A 25,158-nucleotide genomic window follows, 5' to 3' on the forward strand; every position below is an offset into this window, starting at 1 on the left:
ATAGTAATATGTCGTATTGCCCCAGAGTCCACCCACCAACCTGAAAGAGCTTGGTCCACATAAGAGCATTTCGATATCACACAGATAATATCTGGCCTCGCTTTTTGCTGATTGCTTTCATTGTTTCTGCCATTGTGATTATTTGTCCGGCTCTTGCAATCTCTCTTGAAGTGTCCAGGTTGTCCACACTTGAAGCACTTCACCTGTGAGGCGGCTGACTGCGGCTTGCGGAATGTTGGACCATTTCTCTTATCAGATTTTTCATTGCCTTTAAAGTATTTCTTCTTGAGTTGTGGGCATCTCGAAGGGTTATAACTTCGAGAAGGTTCATCTTTAGCAAAGTATAATTCACTCTTTCGGTCTTGTAGCATGTGTTGTTGCTCAATTTTTAGTTGAGCAGGAAGTTCTTCCAAGGTTAGATATTTTGAATTCAACCTAAGAGCAGTTTGTATCATTCTCCAAGAGGATGGTAAACTATGAGAATTATGAATATCTGCATCCGGTCAGGAATCACATTTCCAACTATTGCCAAGTCTTTGGCCATAACTAGCATTTTGTTGACATGGTCAACAACACTGTCATTCTCTTGCATACAACATGAATTGTATTGTTCCAAGAGAAGTTGAATGTGTGTTTCTGAGGTTGTGTCATATTTCTTGGAGATAGCATCAAACATAGATTTGGCTATAGGGTAATCCTCAAAAACCCTAATGAGATCATCCATATATGTTAACATGATGGTTCTGTCCAACATGTTGTCCCTTTTGTATTTGGTGTATGAGGTTTTAATCTCGTCAGAAGCAATAGGACCAGGGTCAATCATTTCAGTAGTAAGGGCATTTTCGATGCCCTCCAGTGTCAGAACAAGAGGAATCCTCTTCTTCCAAATATGAAAATTTGTACCATTGAGTTCATCAGTTTTAGCTAATTCAGTAGCACAAACTCTACTTGTCATTTTTCTGTTGTTTTTTTTTTAATATGACATAACATGATAAGGTTAAGTCCAACAATCAACAAGCAGAATAATAAGACAATATCAGTCATGAATACATAAAAGAACATGTGCATAATCCGAGAAAAATTCATGATCAATAGCTCGATGTCATGCAACAAAATAAAATGTATGATGATCATGTTCTTGATTGTAATGAAAATTGAGCTAATTTGCACTCTATAACCACTTTTCTGCAATTTTAGAAAAATCAGAAGAAAGGGTGTCAAGAATAATCTTCAAAAATAGGAACTTAAAAAGAAACAGGGGTTTTCTAAAAAATAGAAAATTAACCCTGTTTAGAAAGTGTTTCGAAACTGAGTCTTTTTCTATGATTTCTAACAAACCCAAGGACTTCTGTTGTAATTAAGGGATACAGAAGTAATAAATTATAAAGATTATAAGTCTAATGTAATTTTACAACATAAGGATATACTCGTTAATTAATCTAAAAGCAAGGGTATTTATGTAAATTACCTAAGAAAGGGATATGACCGACCTTTCTGAAAAAGATCGGGGACAGAAACGTAATATGCCCTGGAAATCAGTATATAGCCGATCCCTTTTTTTGAAAATCGATAGAAGCTTCGCGATGAAGCTTCTGTTTTTTTTTTTGGTTTTTCTGCAGGGGAGAACATTGCCGGATCGATTCGCCGAAAAAAGGAAAAAGAAACCGGCGATGGAGTCAGATCTGCCCAGAGGTCGCCAGAGCAGGCGTTGCAACGACGAGGAAGAAACAAAAACAAAAAAAATATTGTAATCCCTATTTTTTGGTTTTTTTTTTCTGTTTCTCAGAGGTGAGAAAACCCACAGGCAGATCTCCAAAACAACGTTGTTGTTGTTGCAGCAGTGAAGAAAAAAAGGAACGTTATTGGTCTTTCGCCGGAAATAGGCAGCTACGGTGGACAAAGGGAAAACCTCCGATCATACGCCGAAAAAAGCAGCAGCGGCGAACAAAAGGTAGATCGGTGTTTTTTTTTATGTTGTGACAGTCGATGATCGTCGTCGGCTAGTTCATCGGAAACAAAAAAAATGATGGAACTCGGGCGACGAAGCAACCCAGAGATCACCAGAGAGTTATCGACGGTGTGGCAACGAAAAAAAAAAGGTAATCCCCTTTCCTGTCGGATCTCCGAAAAAAAAAACCGGTAAGAATGTCGGATATCAGCGACCTTTTAAATGAAACCAGAGATCGCCGGTGACTAGTGACCCTGTGATTTTTTTTTTGTTCTCCTTTTTTATTTTGTGTTTTGCTGTCTGAGGTCGCCCGATGCCGACGACCGTTTTTTTTTAAAAAAAAAAATTGAGTCTCTCTTCCCCTGAAACCTGATGTAGATCCCTGATGGGATCTGTATGTTTGTTTTGCAGAAAAAAAATGCAGATCTCTCCTGAGAGATTTGCTTGATATCGAACCAAAACAAAAAACTAACCCCTTTTTTTTAGATGTTTGCTGAGTGATCTAGAGTCGATCTTAAAATTTTTTCTTTAAAAAAAAAATGACAGAAGCTTCTCGATGAAGCTTCTGGTTGGCTAAAACAACTAATGCAGATCCCATATGGGATCTGTGTTTTTTTTTTTCATTATAAAAAACAACGCAAACGCATATCTCTCCTTGAGAGATTTGCCAGATATAAAAAAAAAACAAAACTAATAATAGTTTTGACCTTTTTGTCTTTCGATCTATTTTTTTTATGACGTCTGGAGTCGATCGTGTGCACACCACTGAACCTGGCGCACCATCGAAGCTGGCTTTGATACCACTGTAGGATCGAAGAGAAGAAGAGAACAAAGGATTTGAGGCTGGATATCATAAACGGCCTGCTTCAAAGGGGGTTTCTCCTCACACATCGCATATAACAATGAGTAATCCCTTCTCAAGGATTTACCTCCCTCTGGGTAGTCGTTTACCCCAACAACTGCTTTCTGTTTCACTTGGAGCTTATCCAGAATGAGAGGATCATTCTGGATAAGGCCACAGTCTCAAACATTAGAGAAAGAGTGGCCCTCCTCTCTCTTTAACGATTGAAACAACTCCGTGAAACATGGCCACGGTTACTTACAATCCCAATGGTTCGTCTTTAAAAGTCCTGTCTAGGGTTGCATGAAGGGGGATTGTTTTTTGGAAGAATAACAACATCCTTTCTTTTCAGCATTGTTTTCTTTTTCCAGTCGTTTTCCATCTTCTTTATTGTTCACTGTTTGTTCTTTTTTTTTTTCATTTATATTCATTCCATTGTTCATTGACGTTGATATTGAAATAAAAATAAGGCCTCATCATCTTGGTGGGCATTCTTATTCCATTCTGCCCAACGCACGACCGTGAGGGTCGTGCCTTCAACAGCCATCGTCAAGAACACGTGAAGGCCGGTACCTCACTGCATCAAGACTGATGCAAAAGATGAACTTAAAGAAGCCTTCAAAGTATCTGATAAGGATAAAAACGGTTTTATATCTGCAGATAAGGTGATTTGGTTGTTTTCCTTTTTCTTTTGTGAATTTTATATTGAACTTTTACTTGATTAGTTCTTGTATATGAGCTATACAAACCAGCAGAATGCTGACCGTTTTGTCAATTTTGGAAGTTGAGGAATGAGATGATCAATCTTGGAGATGATTTAACAGATGAGGAAACCAAGCAGATGATTAGTGAGGCTAACACTGATGGAGATGGCCTTGTAAATTATGAGTAGTTTGTTAAGATAATGACTGCAGTTTAAGATGCCTAAAGTTGAGGCTTTCCCTTAGTTTCTAAATAATTCAGATTCATTTTTTCATTTAAGTTGTTTACAGTTGTAAACTCCTGTTACCTATGGCTTCGTTGGGTGTGGAAAATTTCTAAAGATTAATTTCTAAGAAGTATAGTGCTAGAGATTTATGTTTGGTTGCATTCATATATGATTTGGAATCTCATGCAAAAGAGAGAATGAATCTCATTTGCACAGCTAACCAAACATGTGATTTGGAATCTAATGCAAATGAGAGAGAATCTCATTTGCACATATAATCAAACATGTGATTTGGAATCTCATGCAAATAAGAAACAGAATGTGACTTGAAATCACATTTGAGGTGACTCTCATGTGATTCCAAATCACATGGTGGAATATGTGATTTGAAATCATATTTCAGATCACATTTGATTCCATCTCATGTGATTTGTAATCACATGCACATGAGATCCAACCAAACATATAGTATCTTTGTGTAGTCTTTCATTTTCTCTATTTACAAATTAAAACTGAAAGTGCTTGTTTCTGTTTACATCAGATGGAACTTTTTTCTAGAGACTAATAAATTATTATGTTCATTATGTGTGTGTTTCACACACGCACCCCTACCTTAACAGTGGAGTCCAAATGAAAAGATAAAAAAGGATAAATACAAATAAATTAAATTGATGACAATTTTGTGATTTTGTAATTACCGTTTTATACTACAGGATTATAGAAGATTCTTGCTCAAGAAAACTTCAATTGAGCCTTGCCTTTCAAAAAAAAAAAACTTCAATTGAGCCTCTTTTTTTTCATGGGGAAACTGGTGTCAGGTTGGGAGACCTACTACGCTGGAAAGCCCAGCTAAGCTATGGTCGCCACACTCAACAATGTAAAACCCCGTTGCCGCTCCTCTTGCCCACCAGATAGCCTGTTGATTGAGTCTGCAATAATAGATGCAGACCCAGGTATCGAATTTACAACATCCTTAGGCTTGAATGTCTTAGGCAGACCCACCTGGCCGAGTGCACTGACCCCTGTGGGCTTAGTGGGATGGGGCCTAGGCTGCTAGGCAGGCGGTCTAGGTTCAAATCCCATGGGTGTCATTCATTGCGCAAGCCAAAGCATGGTGGGGCAAGGGTAAGTCCATGGAGTTTTACACTGCCAGGACAACAATCGTAAGTACTACAGGCAAAGCCAGAGCAGTGTGACTAGGTGTCTGTTCTTGTGAGCTGTTTCTTGGTGTAAATAAAAAATATGCAATTAAACGAAATTGAATTCAGTCAGATATTGGATAAAATCTAATCCATTGACATCGCTACCCTCTACATTGTAATGCATACTCAATACTTCAACTGTAACTGAAATGAACTTGGACTTCCTAAGCCATTGATTCCAGGAATTTGGGAGTGTCATAGATGTATGAGTTTTTTTTTTTCTGATAGTGTATAGAATTCTGAAGTTCAACATGCTTGGGGTTGGAGTGTAAAACTTGGAATCTGGACAATCCTGGAATTTCCAAGAAACCAAAGTTTTGGATGTTGATTTACTTTAAATCCTGAAGTTCTGAGATGGATTAGGGCTTTGATTTCAGATCCAGAATGCAGTTTATATGCCAATGCCATCTAAATTGGGATAAGGCTTGATGCCTAATCTTAAGATAAAGCGAAAGCGAAATGTATGGTGGTGATATGGAATATAAGTAGTAATTTTCGTTATATTCAGTATGATGGTATATAGGATATGCGTACATTATCGATAAGTTGAAACAAGCAATGTCTCTACACGGTCAGCTTTCAAGTCACTAGAATCTGGTGTATGTTAACGGTTACTGTTCTTTTCTTGATATTTACACGGAGAAACAAGATCAGAGACCTCGCTGCAGTGGCTCTACCCGTCGTACTTATGATCATTGTCCTTGTGGGTTTATCCCTTGCCCCCAAAGAGTCGCCATACTTAAGCTTGACAGCCATAAAGTTTGAACCTAGACAGCCTGCCTAACGACCAAGACCCCATCCCACTAAGGATGGCAGTGGATAGGGGCTGAGGATAAGGTCTTCACCCTTGCCCCGTTTCAAAATCTGAACCTCCATCTTCGCCTCCATTCTCGCACGGGGATAGATTTTAACCTCCACCCTCGCCTCCATCCCCGCTTCAAACGGGAGGGGGGGGCAGGCCGGGTCTGTTTTCCTTTGGTCTATAGTCTTCCCTTAAAGGATTGGGGACAGGGCAGGGTGGGGCAAGGTGGGGGATTGGGACAGGGACGGGAAAAGCATAAGTCCATCCCCGCCTCTATCCCTATTTTATGCCTTTCATCCCCGATTCAAACGGGGCGAGGCAGGGCGGGGGCCGTTGTCCCCCGATCCACTGCCCCCACTATCCAAACCCCCTTCGGTCAAATTTTAATGACTTTTTTTGAGTTTTTTTTTTTTTTCAGCCCTGGCCAAAAATAGGGCATCCTCACCGCCTCTTAAGATACATGCTCACGCACCACACTAACCTGCACGTTTCGTGGGAGACTTATAAATAAGTACGTGTTCTCTCTCTTTCGTTTGTTTCGGTATTTGGATTTCAGATTTCAAGATGAGAGGGTTTACGTTAGGTTTAGGTTTTTCGCCACTCTGCTTCGCTCCCTAGAGAGAGAGAGAGAGAGAGAGAGAGAGAGAGAGAGAGAGACTTCCTCTTATTCTCTCCCAAATCCTAAATGTCTCGATCTTCTATCTACGTCCGCACCTTCTAAGTTTCTAACCTTAGTAAGTGTATCCTTCAAAATCCTAATTTTTTTATTTTCTTCGTTTGCTTCTTTTCTGCGGGGAATTTGCATCTTTTTCCTCCGATTATGCTGGTGGCTTCGGATTTTATCGACAAGTTTCTTCTTTTGGATGTGGATTTCGCGGTTCTGTTTCTGCAATTCCAGCGAACTCGTTGCTCTTTCTGTTTCTGTGTTTGCGCGCATGTGTTTGTGAGCTAGGTTTTGGGTTTCTTGCCGTTTAGGGTTTAGAGATCTCCGCTTGGTTTTGGTGTTGTTTGCGGATGAGCGCATGTAGATTTTCTTTTTCCTGTTGTGTGTTTGTGCGTGCACGCATGTGGGAGTGTATCTTTCGTTGCGTTAGTGGGTTGTGTGGGATCTTATCTTAATCTACTCGTGAATTGTTTGATTTGATGCTTTAGGGGTTACAGTTTGATGCTTTGGTTAAATGCGCTCAGTCAATTCTGATCAGTGGGAGAGATCTTGAGTTTGTCCAAAAACATGGTGTGGGTTGCAAACGTGGAAATTCTGTAGGAGAAACAAATTGTTTGATTCAGTATTTTTTTGATTTTTTGTTGTTCTTGGTATATTTTTGAGTGGTTTGAAGATGTTTTCTAGCACAGAATGGTTATGATCGGTAACCAGTTGGTTTTCCATTGTTCAGTTTGTGGGATCTGGGAAATATGTTCTGGGACAAGCTATATGTTTATACTTGTTATGTGGTATTCTTGTGAATCAACTCTAGCTATCGTCACTCGCAGTTTAATAATCTTGTCCTCTTCTTTCTATATCACGATTTCGATCATGCTATTATTGTCTTGGATAATTCATAACTTCTTAAAACCTGTTGTTTTCGACTTTGGAATTAGAAGTTTCAGTTCGAGTATTATATCAAGCCTAATATACTGAGATACTGTGTTTTTCTTTGATTAGCCTAATATACTGAGATACTGTGTTTTTCTTTGATTAGTTCAAGTTGCAACAACCACAACGCTGTGAGAGATGGCTAAAAAGAAGAATCCTTTTGTGTTTCTCGATGTATCTATTGGTGGAGATCCTGCAGAGAAAATGGTATTTGAGGTATGTTGGCGAATGAAAGTAATGCCTGTGTTTGGTCTCCCCTTGGTCCTTTTGTGGGAAAGCTTTTCCTTTTTTTTGTGCATTTTAATTTTCTAAGCTCTGGCATTTCTGTGAGTAAAAGTGTAACATTTATTTTATTATGAAATTTGCAGCTCTTTTCAGATGTTGTTCCGAAGACTGCAGAGAACTTCCGAGCACTTTGTACTGGTACATGTTAACATTCCCTTTCTTTTGTAGCTACCCAACACCTTTCTCATTCTATATCTAGCTATAAATAACGAGCTGGCACGTCTCTGTGATTTAAAGTTTTTATTTCAGTAATCATAAGAGTTGTTAAATCCAAAATTTGTGGATAGGTAAATTTTATACTTAAACTATTAATAGCAGCCTTCCTCTTTGTGCAATGAAAACAAAGAGATGGCATTATGTTATGCAGACTATCTAGTTAAAATGATATAGTAATTCTCTCTTGATTGATATTTTACTCTTCTGAAAATGACAATTCATGTTATGATGCTGTTACAGCTTGCCTGTTAGAGTAGAATACATTTACAGGATTTCTGTTTTTCACCTTATTGTGTTTTGTGCCAAGGTTTTTTCATTCTTCCCCACTTTTAGAAGAGGAGGTTAATATTTTTATGCTTTCACAGGTGAAAAGGGTATTGGAGCTTCCACTGGAAAAGCCTTACATTATAAAGGATTGATTTTCCACCGCATAATTAAAGGATTTATGGCTCAAGTGAGTCTTGAACTTATCCTTCCCTGGGTTTGTGTAGGATAAAATAAGATTTTGCAAGTTCTTATATTTCTTTATTTTGAGTGTTAGATTAAACAAACAAGGTTTTGATTTTTTTTCCTGACTCATTGCAGTGCGGTGATTTCTCGAAGCATGATGGTATGTCTTTTTATTTATGCTGATTGGTTTGATGAAGCAATATACTTTCATTCTAGTTCATTATATTGTACTGCATGGACTTGTGATACTATGATTTATTTGTATTTTCCATTACACTATGATATGGTTATTACAATATTCATGCTACAATCAGTTCATCATTTTCTTAGTAAATAAAATCCGATGCATGTTAGAAATCAAATCATAGCTGAATTTAGAAGAGTAAAGATTAAGCATGCAGGACTGTGAAGCAATCTTAGCTAACAATTTCTAATATACTTCTGTAAAATTGAAGTTATAAAACATAAATTAGCTGACAAAATACATCAAATGAAGACAAATAGCACTAGTCAGTGTATGCTGAGGGGGAAAAAAGAGATGTAAGAACTGTTCTACCATTCCAGGGTTCATTATATAGCTGTCTAAAGAAAAAATGAAGATTGTACCTACATTTTTGTGGACTGCAGTTATGCAAATGAACACTTCCCAAGTCAACCAATAAGAGTAACATGCTTGCACTGATCACAAGTAGGCTTTGAGTACCTATCAAGGTAAAGATTTCATTTAGAACAGAACTTATTTGAAGCTATATCTATGTGGTTTGTTTTGCCATTTGTTAGTAGCTTATTTTATCTTTTTATTTGTGGGAATTGCACATGTAAAGTTTAGTTCTGCCCAAGTGTGTTCTGAGTGTATGTAGAGGATGGAAGTCTCATTGCTTTCTAGGTATGAGAAATTTTAATCAATAATTAGTTCTCCTACTCTTTTTTCTAAGGAAAGACTCATAGTTTTGCTCTTAGTCACATATGGCCTATGTCACAGGGACTCGGCCAACTAGGTGCTGCACTCACGTCGATGCGTCGCGGGTGTGCGTGTGGGTGCATCACCCGGTGCCGTCAACGCACCCCGGGTCATTTATGTCCAACTTTTGGACTTTATATATATATATATATTTTTGCTGCACCCCCGCACCCAAGTTTTTTGAAAGTGCCGCACCCTCACCCATGCGACATAGCATATGGCAATGTCGGCTCTATCTTTTCAATCAAAATCTTGGGATATTGTAGATTTTTTGATAAATCTAGAAAAAGTGTCAGGAAAATCACAGCATGAAAAAAATGGAAGTTACAAAAGATTCATACAAACCAAAAATATAGGTTTTAGTAACTTCTTTAGAAAAATGTAAGAACATGTAGAAAAGTTTTAAAAATAAGAAAATGAAAGATAAGAAAAATCATATCTAAAATTCAAATAAGAAAATAGAAGATTTTGAAATATATTGATAATTTTACAATGATAGTATGATGATATTTTCATATTGTCAACATTTTGAAATATCACTACTTGTCCCCCTCTGATTGTTTTTAGCTGTTCTTTGGGCTTAAATGAATTTAATTCAGTTTGGATTTCAGTTCTCATAAATGTTTCACTGGAAGGAATGCATTAAGCTCTAGCCTTTATAAACATTCTGCAGGAACTGGTGGAGAGAGTATTTATGGTGGAAAATTTGCAGGTATTTGTGAATCTTGCTTGTAAATTTGGGCACCTCATCCAGACATGTGATAATCCTGATTTTTTCTGCAGATGAGAACTTTAAGGTGCACCATGATGGACCTGGTCTCTTGTCTATGGCAAATGCTGGCAGAGACACAAACGGTTCTCAATTTTTCATCACCTTCAAGGCTGCACACCACCTTGATGGGTACATTTATCTTCTCGTGCTGTCAGTCCATGAATTTTTATTGTTTTGCTATTTGCTTCTTGTGTTTTGTCTTTTATTTAATATTTTTATTTTGTTTCTAGCTATTGCACATAGACATTGACACGGGCACGGGACAGGACATGGACATGCTTGGTACGAGCATGGGAGTTTGTAAAACTAGGACACATGGAACACAGTCATATATTATACACTTATGCACACACCCACACAAACACATAATTATGGAAAGCAATTAGACATGAATATCATCTGAAGTTCAGATTCTTAATAACAATTCTAATCATACTGATAAACACGAGTGGGAAATTGAAAAATGATGTAATCCATAACAAATTTTAAAAGAAAATACACAAGCAAATATAAGATAAACAATCAAGATCATAAAAAAATAAAGGTAGGGGCACAGTGTTGACTCTGTCCTACAGATCTTTGTGTTCATGAAGACTCATGCTGTGTCCTGTGTCATGTTCGTGTTGACACTGGACACACATGCTAAGCTAAGTGTCCTTGTGACAGGTTTCTAGATTTAGCTTTATTTATTGATATCAGCTGGTGATATAATCTTTGGATGATTTCTTGCAGTAAACATGTCGTGTTTGGAAAGCTTTTGCAAGGCATGGATGCTCTGAAGAAAATTGAACAGGCCGCTACAGATCAAGGGAGACCAACCATGCCTGTAAAAATTGTTAATTGTGGTGAATACTTAGAAAATAAAACCCAAGGTGCTGTTGTGACAGAGAAAGGTATTACTTTGATATCTTTGCTTTGCCTATGTTGCAATTATCATGGTTGTGATGCGTATTCATTCTCTGCAGATAAGAGAAAATCCAAAAAATCAATGGCTACAAAGGATTCCTCTTCTGAAGATGATAGCTATGAAGAAAGAGGGAGGGGGAAGCATAGAAGATTATACAGAGACAGACGAAAGAAGCGGAGGAGGAGACACTATTCTTCTGATTCATATACTTCTGATGATAGTGATTCTGACTCATATTCTTCAGATACTGAATCTGATTCGAACACATCTTCATCAGATATTAGTTCTTCCAGTGATGACAGGTGTAGGAGGAGAAAGAAATCTTCAAGAAGAGACAGACATAGGCATGGGAAAAGGAAGAGGGACAAACGTCGTGAGAGGCGCCGAAGACGGCGTGACAGAAGGTCAAAGCGCAAGTCCAAACGGTCTGTTTTATAATTATAGTATATCCTACTAATTTTCAGCTAAAATTTCCTGACCTTCATTGTTTGTTTGCTTGTTATGCTTCATTTTGATGGGGATTTTGTATTTATAATGCTGATTTCAGGAGTTCAGTAAGTGAAAGTGATTCAGAGGGTAAGAAAGCTAACAGAAACAACACAGATAATGAAGCAGATGCTCGGGATCCTGCTCAAAAGGCCAGGATTTCGGCACCGGCAGTGGATTCACCTCGTGTTCGTGGTCTGTTGATATTCCTCTATCTTATTGTTGGATTTTTTTTCCTGTATTTCTTTGCATAATCAGCACAACTTGCTTGGTCCAACAATGATGGGCTGCTTATGTGGTGGACACAAGAACACCCAAGGGCCTGTTTTAATTGCAATTGCGTAACTATTGCCTGGAGATTCAATGATTGGAGAATCCTGGGATTTTCCTCATAATCTTGTGTGATGTGCCCAAAAGATATTCTGAAGAATCCTACAATTCTCAGAATTTTATCTGTATATTTTGAAATGGGATTCTGAGAATCTTACAATTTAAAAAAAAGAATCCCAAAAATCATATTGATATGCTTCTGCTCTGATGAATATGTGCATATTTTCTCAAGCTTATTTCTTAAATTACTGTCAAGGATATTAACTGTTGGCATGTGTTTCAGGCATAGTTCAAAAAATCCAGTGACTTGTGATTTGACTCATTCAGGTCAACTCAGTAACTCGACTGGGTTTTGCTAACTTTTACAATATATATAAAATTGTATAAATATTTTATATGAATAGCAAATGTATGCAATGAAAAAAGTATCTATAACATCAATATATTAACAATGTCACTTACAGTTAGACAATATTTAGTGATACAATATAACTGATGTGAACAACTATGAACTATTGAAAGTTAATTCATCGTATCAAGCATCACACTCCACTAATAATGATGATTTGTAGACTATGTCACATGGGTGCGGGTGCGGGGATTCGGCACTTCCAAAAAACCCGGGTGCGGGGGGTGTGGCGGGGGCAAAAATGTAATATATATATATATATATATCCAGAATGATTTTCTTTTTGGTTCATATCGCCGACCCCAATTGTTTTGGGATGAAGGTGTAGTTGTTGTTGTTGTTGTGTGTGTGTGTGTGTGTGTATATATATATATATATATATATATATAAAGGGGGGTACGGGGGTTTCCCTTGGCGTGGGTCCCGCTGCACGGTCAGCGGGCGGGTGTCCAGGGGGGGCGCCCCTGGTGGGGGTATCGCCCCCCGCCCCCACCCCTCCCCCCCTCAAGAAATTTTTTAAAATTCCGCAGCCCATTTCATAGGGCAATTTTTTTTTAAAAAAATCCAAAAAATGGACCGAAATGACCCTGGGTGCAGTCAATGCACCCAGGGTCGGGTTGATCGCATCCAGTGCCGCACCCGCGTCGAGTTGCATCAACGTAGGTGCGACACCCTGCTAGCCGAATCCCTGTGACATAGTTTGTAGACTATCCAAATTCAGCAATTAACCCATGGAAACTTAGTTGTGAAACTGTGACATTGATAAAAGTAATCAGGATTGTCAATGCAAAAGCATTGTGTCAAATGCGAGGAAGTTGTAAATATTTGGTGGAGCAACTCTCATTTCTTTGTTACTAGTTTGTGATGCTAGGGTGTGGTTTGGGTATTTAAGTTAACTGGTTTAAAATATCCTTTTTAGAAAATGGCCAACAAGGGGGTAATGTTTGCTACCCTTGTGGATAAGGAACTGTTAAGATTAATGTATCCTTTTGTGTGTGTATATATACGTATGTACGTACATACATATATGTATATTATTATTTGTACATATAAATATTTTTGTATATATCTTTATATGCATACTATATGTATATATTTTTATATATATTATATATATATATATATTATATATATATAGGGACTAAGTCAAATAAGTTAGTCCCAACAGCTAGAATTCTAGCCGTTGGGACCTAGACAACCTTGTTTGACTAAGCTCCCAACGTCTAGAATTCTAGCCATTGGGAAGTCCCTCCCTTGATTCTTGAGAGGACTTCTTTCCTCTCTTCCAGTTCTTCTTCCTCTCCTTCTTCTCTATAAATGTGTGTGTGTGTGTGATTTGTAAAGTGAGAGAGTGAATGGGTAATATTAGGCTTGTGTGTGTTTTGAGTGTATTGTAGTGAAGTTTGCATGTAATTATTTTTTTTATTTTTAATGTTCATTATTAATAAAGTTTATTCACATTTTCATGTGTGTCTTTTTGGTTCTTAAGTCTGTGTCCAAATGTATAATGTTTTGATTCTTGGAGTTCATTGTGGAGTGCAATGAAATCCGTGCCATTTCGTGACATGGTATCAAAGCAAGGCATCAGGGTCTTTGAAGAGATTCATATTAATGAATGGTATGGATTCAAGAATTTTGCATTCTAGTATGTATCTTTGGCTTTTCTATTTTCATGTGTTTTTAAAGGGGTTATGTTAAAAATAAATGCTTTTTTGAAATATGTAGAAACTGATGTGTTTCAATATATGAAACATGTCTTAGATTATGGATATGTGTAGTGAAAATTTATATTTTGCAAAGATATGTGATTTCTTAAAATCCTATGTGTTCATGTTTTGCTTAATATTAAACTTCATGTTTTAATGTCCCTTATCGTATGTGTATACATGGAATATCTTTGGGATTGTTAATATATTGTGATGTTTCTTTAGGTTATTTTTAATTATGTGACCAAGCATGATTTTTTAATGATATATTGTGTGAACTATTTTAACATAGATGTTTTTTTATGATCTCATAAACATCTTTTTATCGTCATATGAATGTGTTATTTCATGAATGTTTGAGTTATATTGTCCTATAACTTCTTAAGTAAGATTATCTTCAAATTAGTGACTTGTGTTCGATTAAGGAATTTTTTGTATATACCCTAAAGTAGTCCTTATGATTATTATTGAATGACATAAGCATGACTTGTCATCATGTACTCAAATGAATATGTTAATAATATTAATTGTGTTTCTCTATTATGTGTTGTATCTTTCTCTTAGTAGATTCTTGTGTTTATGATTCCTCTTTGATCATTGTTAAAACTTATTTTTGAAAGATTATTTTGCCCATTGATGACTGATTTATTTGGGTACTTATACACTCTTGCAACTCCTAGTGGTTTCTTTCTTAAGCATTGATATTTTATACCATGCTTAGAAATTTCACATTTGTTATATTGTGATAAAATTTCTTGTATAACATATTTGGGTTCATGATTAGAGATAATTATGTATGTTACTAAACTTCTATATGTAGATCTTTATGAATCTCTACATGTTTGCCTCCAAGTGTCTCGTAGTAGACTTATGATTTAGATTTAGCTTCTTAAAAGGTTATTATTCTTGTCTCTTTATTGATTTGCATTGGATCTTTATGCTTTGGTGCACATGGTCCTTGATTGATAGATGTGTGATCACATTATCTCTTGAAAGGTACTTCAAAAATTTAATCTCCTCTATATTTGATTAATTTTATCTTGATCCTTATTTATCATTTGCTTGTTCAAATTTATAAAAAATGGTCACAAGACATCATTTATTGCATATAATTGCATCAATTGACATATTGTTGTGCATATGATTGCACTATATTCATTCTAATTTTTCATCTACCTTTATGTGAGTTAATTTGAAATTGTCTTTTTAAATCAATTATTTGATATGAACTCACTTATTTGGAAACTAATTTATGTGAGTATTTATTTACTTCTTATGACATTGTTTTTTCCCATCCAGTGTTGTGAGAGGCGTACGCCTCAGTACCTGAAGCGTACGCCTCAGAGGCGAGGCGCACGCTCAAGGTACTGAGGCGTTGCTGTGATGCGCCCCTCATCAACCTCCGACCAGTTGTGACCACCGACCACCGGACGATCGGCATATCCCTCGCTTCCGTACCAGCTGGGCGTGTGGTCCTTCTCTTACTGCCTCCCCTCCCACCGCTTCACTTCCATACCAGTTGTGAGAGGCGTACGCCTCAGTACCTGAGGCGTACGCCTCAGAGGCGAAGCGTAGGCTCAACGCCTCGCTTCGCCTCATCGCATTTAACAACCTTGTTCCCATCATAGAATTTTATATGATGCATAATTTCTCTTGGCCTTCTTATCATTGAATAAGAGATGTTTGTTGGGGTGAGTTGTGTGCACCTTGTTTTATGTTAATTTAGATTGTGAACTTGTAGTTTGACTCTAACTGACAATTGTTTGATATCTGATTCTGTGAGTGTAATAGTCATTGTCTTTATTATGGCTGCTTATAATTATGTTTATTTGTGGTGATTATCTATTTTTGAAAACATAGTGTTTCGAAAGAGTGTTAAAATTAATATTCTTATTGGTGACATTAGTTTGTTTCCATTACAAGCTCTCTTACCTCGGGTGTTTTCTCCTTTTTATGCCTCTTATCTGAGTGTCATTATATGTAGACAAGAGATGTTTTTCAATGTGGTGAGGTGCACCCATTGGTTATACTCTTGATTTAGTCACTGATACACTTGTTTTAAATGTCATTATATGTAGACAAGAGATGCGTATTCACATCTTCGTGTGTGTTTTTAGCCTATTAGTGACAGTGTGATTATGTACTTGTTCAAGTGGTTGATACACTTATTTTTAGTGTCATTATATGCTTGTTTATTTACACCTTTGTGTGATTTTAGCCCATTAGTGACATTGTGATTATGCGCTTATTTTAGAGGCTGATACACTTGTTTTTAATGTCATTATATGTAGACAAGAGATGTTTATTCACACTTTTGTATAACTTTAGCCCTTTAGTATCATTATGTTTATGTTCTTGTTTTAGTCACTGATGCACTTGATTTTGAGAATTAGAGGACTATTGAGGTGATTGCTTGTGGTGATCAAACTGGTGTTAGGATTTACAAATATCATTCATTATCTTATATGAGATTTTTAAATTTCTTTGTAATTTTTCTAAACTCATTTGCTCTTGTATGAGAAATGGTTATTGAAACATTTTCATGAATTTTGCATTGAATATGCTTTAATTGAATATTTAAGGATTCTTCAAACTTGTTTCATGATTGGCTACCTTGCGTGTTTTGCCTATTTTTTGATATTTGAGAAATATCATTTCTTAAAACTTGTGAGAGTTTAGATCTCATCATATTTCGTGGAAGATGTTATCTATGGAAAGTTTTTCTATTATTGGCCAAAAAGTGACTTTTTCATTGATTTTAAATTATTGCATGATTCATTCTTATATGCATTAGTTTTATGGTTCATATTGTTGCTAAAATGTAATAGTTAATTGATCCATTGTTATTTCTTCTTAGATCCTTATTTAATAAATTGAATCATTTCTTATATTTTTCGTTGTGTAAAAATGATTTGCTCTTAAAAGAAAAACTATCTTTGAGTAGTTTACTCTCCTTCGTAGGATTTTTGTGTTTAAACTTTAAAACTCTTTTTGTGAGTTTTATGTCTTTATGGAATTGATGTTATTTAAAAATCCATGCTTTTTTATGCATTAATGTGTCATTTGTGATAGATATATGTATGTAATGATTTTAAAGTGACTTTAATGCATGTGATTTAAAATTCTTCTTACTTTAAATGATTTTGAAAATGATAAATATTATATATATATATATATTGTATTATTGTTGTGCTTGACTATACTCTCCGTAATATATATATATATATATATATATATATATATATATATATATAAGTATAGTTATTTCTAGGTGTATTGCTATTTTGCTCTATTTATAGGTTCTCAAAGTATTGGTGCTTCTAGAGACCTTACGAGCATATCAAAGATCTAGAAACCCCTTCAAAAATTTGTATTATGGAAGAACATAATGATATTTTATGTAATGGGTTATTTGTTTGTATTTGCAAACTTATAGTGAGTCACTGAAAGTTTGAGAGGCGTGTTAAGATTAATGTATCCTTTTGTGTATATATATATATATGTATATTGTTATTTGTACATATACATATTTATGTATATATCTTTATATTTATGTCGTGTGGGTGTGGGTGTGGGTGTGGGTGTGGGTGTGGGTGTGGGTGTGGGTGTGGGTGTGGGTGTGGGGGCGGGGGTGCGACACTTTCAAAAAACTTGGGTGCGGGGGTGCGACAAAAAAATATATATATTATAATTTTTAAGTTTTAATTGTTAACAACAGGAACACTAATGAAATAAAAAACAATTATCATAATATCATTCATCATGCATGCAATAAATCAAATTAACAATCTATAATTCTATTCTACATTAATGATAAGATGCAATCATCTCTCAGATTTTACCAAAAAATACATCCATGCCGCTGCAAGGACTTTATTAGCATATATGACTAACAGAAGTTTTTTTCATTTTTGTCTGAAAGCATGTCCTGGCGGTTGCTAGCCACAACAATGTAAAGCAAACATAAACATTATTATCATCCGTTTACATGCACTTCTATTAAAAAAGAGGACCATAAGCACGCTAACAGGGTCAGCCGATTTCGGTATTCTGAACGGGGCGGTTCACGAACCAGGGGAGGCACCTCTGATGGTGCCCTACGAGAGAGACAGAGAAGGGAGAATCCGGTGAAGGATTGGGCTCAACTAGGTCAGCAGGTGACAACAGTCTGTCGTTATCCTCCAGCGATAGGTGCTCGAACAAGAGAGGAATGAAGGTGGCGATAGGAGATCCAGGCAACGACGACGAGACACGGCAACACTTCCGATCACCGCCTGAATGGAGGAAGGGGAAAAGAGATGGGAACGGGAAGAATGGGGAAAATAGGAAGGGGAGAAGGCTGTGGTGGTCACGACGGTGGCACGCGGTGGTTGGCAGCTGGCCGACGTTCGGACAGAAGGGAAAGACAAGAAGGTGAGGGGAAGAGGGCAAACAAGGATGCATGAGAGGAAGGAGGAGAAGCGTAGGATATGTAGGGGTCTACGATGGCACTGCTCCAGCCAGCTGCTGACGGGGAAGGGGAGAAGGCATCACAGCGGGTCACGGTGGTGGTGGCCTCCACTCGACACTCGGACGGTGGGGGTCACGGCGACGACACCAGGCCGGTCGGCATCCGAATGGGGGAGGAAGAAGAAAAATCACCCTAATCCTTCTCCCCTCAGCCCTTTTCATCGGGCATTTTTTTGTCCAAAAAATGGACACAAATGACCCTGGGTGCGTTGACCGCATCGGAATCCGCACGCGCACCCGCGTCACGTTGACGCAGGTGCGGCACCCAGTCTGCAAAGTCCTTGTGACTTAGCTTTATATACATTATATATATATAGATAGATAGATAAAGGACTAAGTCAAACAAGTTGACTTGCTAGAAAATTCTAGCCGTTGGGAGGTCCCTTGAATCTTGAGAGGACTTCTTTCCTCTCTTCCACTTAATTCTAGCCGTTGAGAGGTCCCTCTCTTGATTCTTGAGAGGACTTCTTTCCTCTCTTCCACTTCTTCATCCTCTCTGTCTCTATAAATGGGTGTGGGTGTGTGCTTTGTAAAGTGAGGGTGATGGCTAGTATTTGGCTTGTGTGTGTTTTGAGTGTATTGTAGTGAGGTTTGAATGTAAAATTTTTTGTATTTTTTTTGTTCATTATTAATAAAGTTATTCATTCACATTTTCATGTCTTTTTCCAAATGTATAATGTTTTGATTCTTGGAGTTCATTATAGAGTGCATTAGAATCCATACCATTTCGTGACAAGAATCCCTTAGCGGAAAATTATAACTTTTTTTTTTTTCAGTTTGTGCATATGACCCTTCAGATGTGATCTACATGTTTAGTTTGGTAGAAACAAATCTTTGGATCATGTCCTTTTACATATATGTCAAATTTTATGAGGGTTGAAAAATCAATGGCTTACAATGTACCAAAATTTCAAACCTCAAAAAATATAATTTTACTTTGAAGAACTATCATCCAATGGTCGATTCCTACTATTTTGACCATGCTAAGCACATCTCAACACAACCCCTCCCCATATGAGTTCCAACTAGGGGTTTCCTATATATATACTTATAGTTCCAACTAGGGTGTTAAAGTCTCTCTCTCTGTGTGTGTGTGTGTGTGTGTGTGTGTGTCGAGCGTGCGGTGCGGTATTTTAGTCTTTTCATTTTACGGAATTAGTTGTGTGCATTAGGGCCACTTTAGGGTTTTCTATTTTTATGTATTTTTTCTTTTATCAAGGGCATTATAGACTTTATAATGTCACTAGCCGTTGGGAGCACTCCCGGTGGCTCTTGATGCCCCTTTTGAATCCCCTCTTGTTTGTAATTAGTTGTGTGCATTAGGGCCACTTTAGGGTTTTCTATTTTTATGTATTTTTTCTTTTATCAAGGGCATTATAGACTTTATAATGTCACTAGCCGTTGGGAGTACTCCCGGTGGCTCTTGATGCCCCTTTTGAATCCCCTCTTGTTTGTAATGCTTGTTTTCAAACTCTCTCTCTCAATAAAGTTTGTGCTTTCTCTCTTGCCCATTGTGTTTGTGATAGTATCTTGACCCATAAGTGGTCTCCATTTGTGTGTTGTACTTTCTCATAAGAGGCACTTGGTTGTGTTCTTCATATTTCATTACATGGTATCAGAGCCTTGGTGCTCTCGGATTGTATGAGATCGGTGGAGCATTGGTTTGTTGGTTCATTGCTTCGAGAAGCATGCCACCAACCCTCTTCAGCGAAGTTCTTGTCATCTTCTCCTCTTTCTTCTCTCTCCATCTCTTCTCCTTTCTTATTCTTTTTTTTCTTGTTACAATGGCTGAAGAGGAAGTGGTTATGGTTTTTCCCGTCAAATTTGATGGGAAAAACTATAATATGCATGCCACCTCTATGAAAAAAATATTGGTTGGCAAAAAATTGTGGGATTATGTTGATGGTTCCACACTGAAACCTCAACCTATTATCACTAAATATATTTGTGGGTAAGATGGAGTTACCAAAGAGGAATCTCTTAAAGACAAAGAGAGAGAAATGGCCTTTTTAGACTACAAAAAGGTCATTAAAGAATGTGACCTTGGACATGCGAGGGTTTTTATCCTTATTTATGGGAAGTATTTGTATGGAACTTTGCAAAAATATATTAGAATTTGAGAGGGCCGATGAAGGTTTTTATCAAACAAACCTACACCCAAAATGATGCCGCCCCATAAATGGGAATTACAAGATAAGATTTATAATTGCAAGCAATGAGAAAAAAAGTGTTAGAGTACTATGGTACTCTCAAAAGACTTTGAAACTAAATGGCTAAAATGAAACCTATTTGGGATACCCTTATGCTCGTTGTAGGAAAAATCAAATATTTAATGAGCATTTTTTTCAATTTATGAGAGGGCTTAAGCTTGAATTTGAACATGTTCGGGTTTCAATCATCCACCGAAATAAAATGCAAGAGGAGCTTCCTCTTTTGCATGAGATTTTAGCCCAACTATGCATAGAAGAAACAAGGCTAAAATCCGTGATTGAATCTAAGAAGACCAAAGTCGATGTATTGGCAATATCTAGACTTAGTGTTAATACTTATTGCTATAAGCCTCCTCATTTCAACAAGAATAATTGGAGGCCTAGGAACACTGATGGGAGATATGACGGGAGAAATGAGTAGAAAAGGAAAAATTATATTATAAATGTGGAGAACTGGGGCACATCAAACTATGTTGCCCTGAATTAAAAAAGGATGAAAAAAAGTAGTTACCTTAGAAGCTCCTCAAGAAGACAAAGATACCAACACTTCCATTTTCAAAAACACGTCTTTGTCTCAACTGAAGCTCTAAAACCACTCTTCAAAGGATCATCCTCCGTTTGCGGTCTCATCTTCCTCACCTCCTGGTAATATTTCTTGGCTCTTAGATTCTGATGCTTCATTTCATATGATCCTTAATAATACTATAATCTTTGATTGTAATGTTATTCAAATAGATCTAATGTTTTTATTGCGAATGAATCCTCTCTTGAAATTATAGGAATTGAAAAATTTATAAATTCTTTAAGTTTTTTAATTTCAAAAGTCAGAATTGTTTAAAAATTTAATTTAAATCTTCTTTCGGTTTCTCAAATTATTGACCATGGTTGTAGTATCTCCTTACCGATGTTTAATACAAGATTTCTAGTTCGGAAAGCAGATTGGGGGAGGTCATAGAGAGGGAAACCTCTATTGCGTGGACCAGTTAATCATTCTCAAAGACTTTGTTTTAATGTACAAAAATTGGATTTTTTTTGTGGCATCAAAGACTAGGACATACTAGCATTTCTAAGTTATTTAATGCATTTCATTTGAGAAAATTTTGTAATGAAACAATTCAATGTAGTGATTGTATTCTTGGGAAAATGAAAGTCATTCCTTATCAAGAAAGAACTTTTTTTGCTTCTAAACCACTTGAATTAATACACTGGGCACATGAGTGCCGTTATGTGTATCATTAGATATTTACAAAATTCTATTTCTAAAGTGATTATTTTGTTTTCATCCTCCCCACTCGAATTAATTATGCATATTGACTCTGATTGGAGAGGAGATCCTAATGCTAGACTCTCAACTATAGGTTTTTGTGTCTTTATAGGTGACTTGTTGGTGTCTTAAAAATGCAAAAAGCAATAAAAGGTGTCATTATCGTCAATCGAAGTTGAGTATCGGACCATGGCCACCACAACATCTAAAATTGTGTAGTTGAAAAGATTATTGGAAGACCGGGGGGGGGGTGCTTTCGTGAACAACACTAAACATATTGAGATGAATTGTTATTATGTTCGTGAAGAGTACGTGAAGAAAACCATCATCTTGCCATATGTAGCATCGGAATTTCAATTGGCCGACTTCTCTACAAAAGCTCTTCTCCCTTCGCGGTTTCACTTTTTACTCGACAAACTTTTAAGTTTGAGAGAGTGTTAGAGTGTGTGTATATATATATATATATATATGGATATATTAATATGTATATATATTTATTGATATAATAGGTAAACCCATTAGGGGTATTTTAGTTTTTTCAGTTTACGTAATTAGTTGTGTTCATTAGGGACACTTTAGGGTTTTTTATTTTTTTGTATTTGATTTATTTTATCAAGGGCATTATAGATTTTATAATGCCCTTGAAATAAAGCTATTGACGGCTATATTTTTAGCTGTTGGGAGTACTCCCAATGGCTCTTGATGTCCCTAAGTTTGTGTATAAATAGGGTATGAATCCGCTCTTGTTTGTAATGCTTGTTCTCAAGCTCTGTTTCTCAATAAAGTCTATATTTTGTGTGCTTTCTCTCTTGCCCACAAGTGGCATTGTGGTTGTGATTGTATCTTGACCCATAAGTGGTCTCCTTATGTGTGTGTTGAGAGGCACTTGATTGTGTTATTCATATTTCATGACAGAGGGTAGTAAATGCTATCCCGGCAAAATGTATCCTAATTAGGACGATTTGATTCCTAAAAAGATAGTTTAGTAGTATGGACTAGTTGTGCATAGTATTATATAAGCTTACACTTGCATAGCGAGCATTTATGGCTGACGCATATTGTTTATTAAATTATCTAGAATTCATGTGGGTGGCTAATGATGTGCTGAAAACTCTTGATGATTAGGCTATTGTAAGATTATTTGATCATGAATAACTATGATTTGCATGACATGTTTTTTCCTTTCTTTTTTCAGTAAAACAATCTCCGTCACCTGAGCCAGATAGACAAAAAGGTGTTGACCGTCAAAAGAAAGAGGAAGCAAATGTTACTCCAGAGAATGCTTCACAAGATGAGAGGGAATTTTCCCAAGAGAACGGTGAACTACCAGTTAATGGGAATGCTGTAAAAGATAAATCTGACAAAATTGTTGGCAGGAACTCTCATTCAGATGACAATTCAAGCAAATCAAGGTTTTTCATCCTTCATTGGATAGTGAAATTTCAGACGAACTCTCCCTGTGCAGATCTATGAAAACGTCTGTGCATGACCACTAAGTTCTATCAATACAGGAGTCTGACACCAAGTCCAAAAAGGAGTCAAAGCATCAGCCCAAGGAGTGCAAGAAAGAGCCCCAGTCCGAGCTTGAGTCCCAGAAAAAGCCCAAGGAAGAGCCCAGAGTCACGAATCATGAGCGGGAGGCCAGTGAGACCTACTAGCCGGGGTAACCGCAGGAGCTATTCAAGGAGTCCTGTGAGGAACAGGAGCCCCGTGAGAAAAGCTCCTACACCTGTTTCAAACCGTGGCCGTAGCTTGTCGAGAAGCCCTTCCCCAGATGGGTCTCCCAAACGCGTCAGGAGAGGCCGTGGTTTTAGCCAGCGTTACTCTTATGCTCGTAGATATCGGACGCCGTCTCCTGATCATTCTCCTGTACGCTCTTACCGTTACAGAGCTCAGGAGAGGGGCCGGGACAGGTATGCAATATCAGCCACTGCGATGATTGATAGCATGTCGTCATGAAGACACTTACACATTGCTTGCCCTTCCAGGTATTCTAGCTACAGAAGTTATTCTGAGCGCTCACCTCCAAGACGGTATCGAAGCCCACCAAGAGGCAGAACACCTCCCAGGTCTCTCTCTTTCCAGAAGTTTACCTGCGGAGTGCTAGGTCATCCAGGGAATGCACTGTATTTCAAATATGGGCACTTCTTGCAAGATGTTGTCACCATTATCTCTATTTGATTGTGTGCCAAATTTTGCAGATGTCCAACTCTTTCATGTGTATTTTATCTTGTAGATACAGGATCCGGAGAAGCCGGAGCCGGAGCATCTCACATAGTCCAGTGGCCTACCGTGGCCGTGCTAAAGACTATATTCGTAGTCCAATTCCGCTAGATGAACTGCCTGCCACGAGTGAGAAGCTGCAATCACGTCTTGGTCCTAGAGGTAGCAGCCATGCTTCAGACAGAGGAAGATCAGTTTCAAGAAGCCGGGGTGTATCTGAGTCGGGATCTTCTCCAGATGCAAGGCCTCGGAGTCATGATGGCAGAGGGAAGTCTAGTTCTCCACCATCCAGAAACAACCGATCACCCAGCGGATCCAGATCCAGATCGAGTTCCCCTGCTGGAAACAAGGGTTTGGTTTCTTATGGAGATGGGAGTCCAGATAATGGAACCAGGTAGTTTTTAGTGAGTTTGAGAACTACTATTTGGCAACAGCTTCGGATACCATTCTACTTTTCCCTCTTGAGTAAGTTGGGTAAAAGTAGTAGCTTTCGTGTTGCCTTTCCCTTTGTTCCTTCTCTGTTCTGGAACTCCTTTCACTTGTTGATGTAGATTGACCTATCTTAAGAAAACCTTCTGTTTTGGGTTTTCCTTCTCAGTGTGCTAGGACACAGACCCTGGTTCCCTCTTTTGGGAGGCGATGGTAATAGTTATCTCCCTGAAAAATTGGAAATTGATAGGTTATTGCTTCATTGTGGTTACATGGTGTGCCTGTACTGACTTTCTGAAACGTTGGTTATATAAAATCTTACAGGACTTGCTCATTATCGTCGTTAGCAGTTAAATGATCGGGTCATGGGTTTGGACCATGACTCCACGGGTAGCAAGTATGGTGCATGAGGGAGGAATCTAGGGATTTTATAATATGTAGGGTACTTTATTGCAGCTGGTTAAATTACATATGAGATGCTTTACTGCCGTTGGGGTTTTGGTTCACTTTGAGAGAGAGAGAGAGAGAGAGAGAGAGAGAGAGAGAGAGAGAGAGAGAGAGATCCCACATCCGAATAGCATATGGAGTTATTTCTGGCTTACGAAATACCAATTGCTAATCAGTTTTGATCTTCTTTCCGTGGGTTTGCAAAGACACTCACTTTACATGACGATGACTTCAATTCT

General features: G+C 37.5%; 2 protein-coding genes across 3 annotated transcripts; one reads left to right on the forward strand and one right to left on the reverse strand.

The window, feature by feature from the left end:
• Positions 1 to 451: 451 nt before the first annotated feature.
• On the reverse strand, positions 452 to 955 carry LOC149831653 (uncharacterized). The gene has a single exon (XM_090013060.1). The coding sequence runs from the start codon at positions 953 to 955 to the stop codon at positions 452 to 454; it is 504 nt and encodes a 167-aa protein (XP_089869186.1).
• A 5,301-nt stretch (positions 956 to 6,256) lies between these two features.
• On the forward strand, positions 6,257 to 24,806 carry LOC149831654 (peptidyl-prolyl cis-trans isomerase CYP63-like). 2 transcript variants are annotated; one of them, XM_090014048.1, is made up of 14 exons: positions 6,257 to 6,455; positions 7,422 to 7,531; positions 7,684 to 7,738; positions 8,182 to 8,270; positions 8,402 to 8,426; positions 9,901 to 9,939; positions 10,011 to 10,128; positions 10,732 to 10,892; positions 10,965 to 11,331; positions 11,454 to 11,587; positions 23,016 to 23,232; positions 23,332 to 23,733; positions 23,809 to 23,889; positions 24,057 to 24,806. In XM_090014048.1, exons 2-14 carry the CDS (start codon positions 7,454 to 7,456, stop codon positions 24,439 to 24,441), a joined length of 2,151 nt encoding a protein of 716 aa, XP_089870174.1. In that variant the 5' UTR covers positions 6,257 to 6,455; positions 7,422 to 7,453; the 3' UTR covers positions 24,442 to 24,806. The 2 variants fall into 2 exon arrangements, with proteins under 2 accessions (XP_089870174.1, XP_089870175.1); XM_090014049.1 differs by having other exon boundaries at positions 24,063 to 24,806.
• Positions 24,807 to 25,158: the final 352 nt, after the last annotated feature.

This window comes from Nuphar pumila, chromosome 7 (genome assembly GCF_984573655.1).
Source record: "Nuphar pumila chromosome 7, dmNupPumi1.hap1.1, whole genome shotgun sequence".
Taxonomy (NCBI): Eukaryota; Viridiplantae; Streptophyta; class Magnoliopsida; order Nymphaeales; family Nymphaeaceae; genus Nuphar; species Nuphar pumila.